This window comes from Dipodomys ordii, unplaced genomic scaffold (genome assembly GCF_000151885.1).
Source record: "Dipodomys ordii isolate 6190 unplaced genomic scaffold, Dord_2.0 Scaffold13780, whole genome shotgun sequence".
Taxonomy (NCBI): Eukaryota; Metazoa; Chordata; class Mammalia; order Rodentia; family Heteromyidae; genus Dipodomys; species Dipodomys ordii.
Window position 1 is genome coordinate 1 of NW_012280992.1, and position 1,427 is coordinate 1,427.

Genomic DNA, 1,427 nt, shown 5'->3' on the forward strand with positions numbered 1-1,427 from the left:
CGGGAGCCCCGCGTGGCTGCCGTTGCCGCCGCGGCCGCCACCGCGTCAGGCTGCTCGCTGCGGAACTCGTTGAGGATGTCGAAGAAGCTCTGCTCGGGCACGGCCTGCACGTCGATGGAGGATGTGCTGCCGTACTCCCGGAAGAGGGGCAGCGCCCCCGCCAGCCGTGCACCCCGCGCCTCCGCCCCGGGGTCCTCAGCCGCCGCATCGCACTCGCTCAGGGTGATCTCGCTGCTGCTGCGGTGTCGCAGGGGCAGAAAGGCCCGGCCCGGGGACCTGGGCCACCCGTCCTGGAACTCCACGTCTTTGGACCTTCGCCGGGACAGTCGGTGGAAGGCTCTGGACCCTGAGGCCACTGGGGCGCTGGTGGTGCTGGCCGGTCCATTCTGCAGGCTCCTCAATGAATGGGTCACCTTGGTGGTAGCCTTGGCACCATCTGCGTCCTGCGAGGGGCTGGGATTGTTCAGCTCTCTCAAGGCCTCTCGCTTGGGTGGCCAGTCGGCCACTCGTGCTCGGACGCCCATCTTGGGCATGGCGGGAGTGGTGGGGCTGGGGCGAGTGGTGGCGGCTGAGCTCTCCCCGAGAGGCTGGGACATGCTGCCATTCTGTGCCCAGAAGCCCATGGGAGTGTAGTCTCCCGTGTGCGGCCCCGGGAGGACATCAGCGCCCCTGGCCCCACAGGTGGCTGCCAGGTCCACACCATCATTGGGAAGGGGCCGATAGGTGGTCATAGTCCAAGGGCACTAGAGTGCTGCTGGCCCCCTAGGAAGCTGTGGTGCAACTCTCTACGGGGTCCCCGGGCCCTCAGCCATTGTTCAGGGCCGCCAGTCCTAGGATGAAGGATGCTGGCCCCTGAAGCCCGATGTGAAGGTTGTGAGGCTGTGGAGTCCAGTTCTCCACCATCGCTGTGCACAGCAGAGCCAGGGCAATCTCAGCAGGCTGAGGGGCTGCAAGGGGGCTCCAGACAGAGAAGCTCAGGAGGGCAGAACAAGCAGCAGCGCTGAGCACAAACTGGCAGGCAGCAAGGATGTCTCCCCTGCCATGCTGCAGGGAAAGAGAAGGAAGATGTGAGATGCTTTGTACATCATGTATATGCTATATTGCTACCAGAGAATGGGAAATAATTGTTGTTGTTGCTGTTTTGGGATGGTTTTACTCCTTTTTAAAACCTTTCTTATTATGGAGATTTCCAATCACCCTCAAAAGCAGGGAGAATTATGATGAACTACACCACTAACAGTAACAACTGTTACAGATACTTGTCATTCTTGGTTCTGTTCACTCAGCCAATTTTTTTCCTTTTTTTTCTTTTAGTTTTTTTTTTTTTTTTTTTGGGTCAGTCGTGGGGCTTGAACTCTTGAGCCTGGGCACTGTCCCTCAGCTCTTCAGCTCAAGGCCAGCGCTCTACCACTTGAGCCACAGTGCCA

General features: G+C 59.4%; 1 protein-coding gene across 1 annotated transcript; it reads right to left on the reverse strand.

Moving 5' to 3' along the window:
* Positions 1 to 20: 20 nt before the first annotated feature.
* LOC106002558 (signal-induced proliferation-associated 1-like protein 3) lies at positions 21 to 731 on the reverse strand (the record flags this gene model as incomplete). Its single annotated transcript, XM_013037416.1, has 1 exon — positions 21 to 731. A coding segment is annotated over exon 1 (711 nt), but the record flags the coding sequence as incomplete, so codon positions are not given.
* Positions 732 to 1,427: the final 696 nt, after the last annotated feature.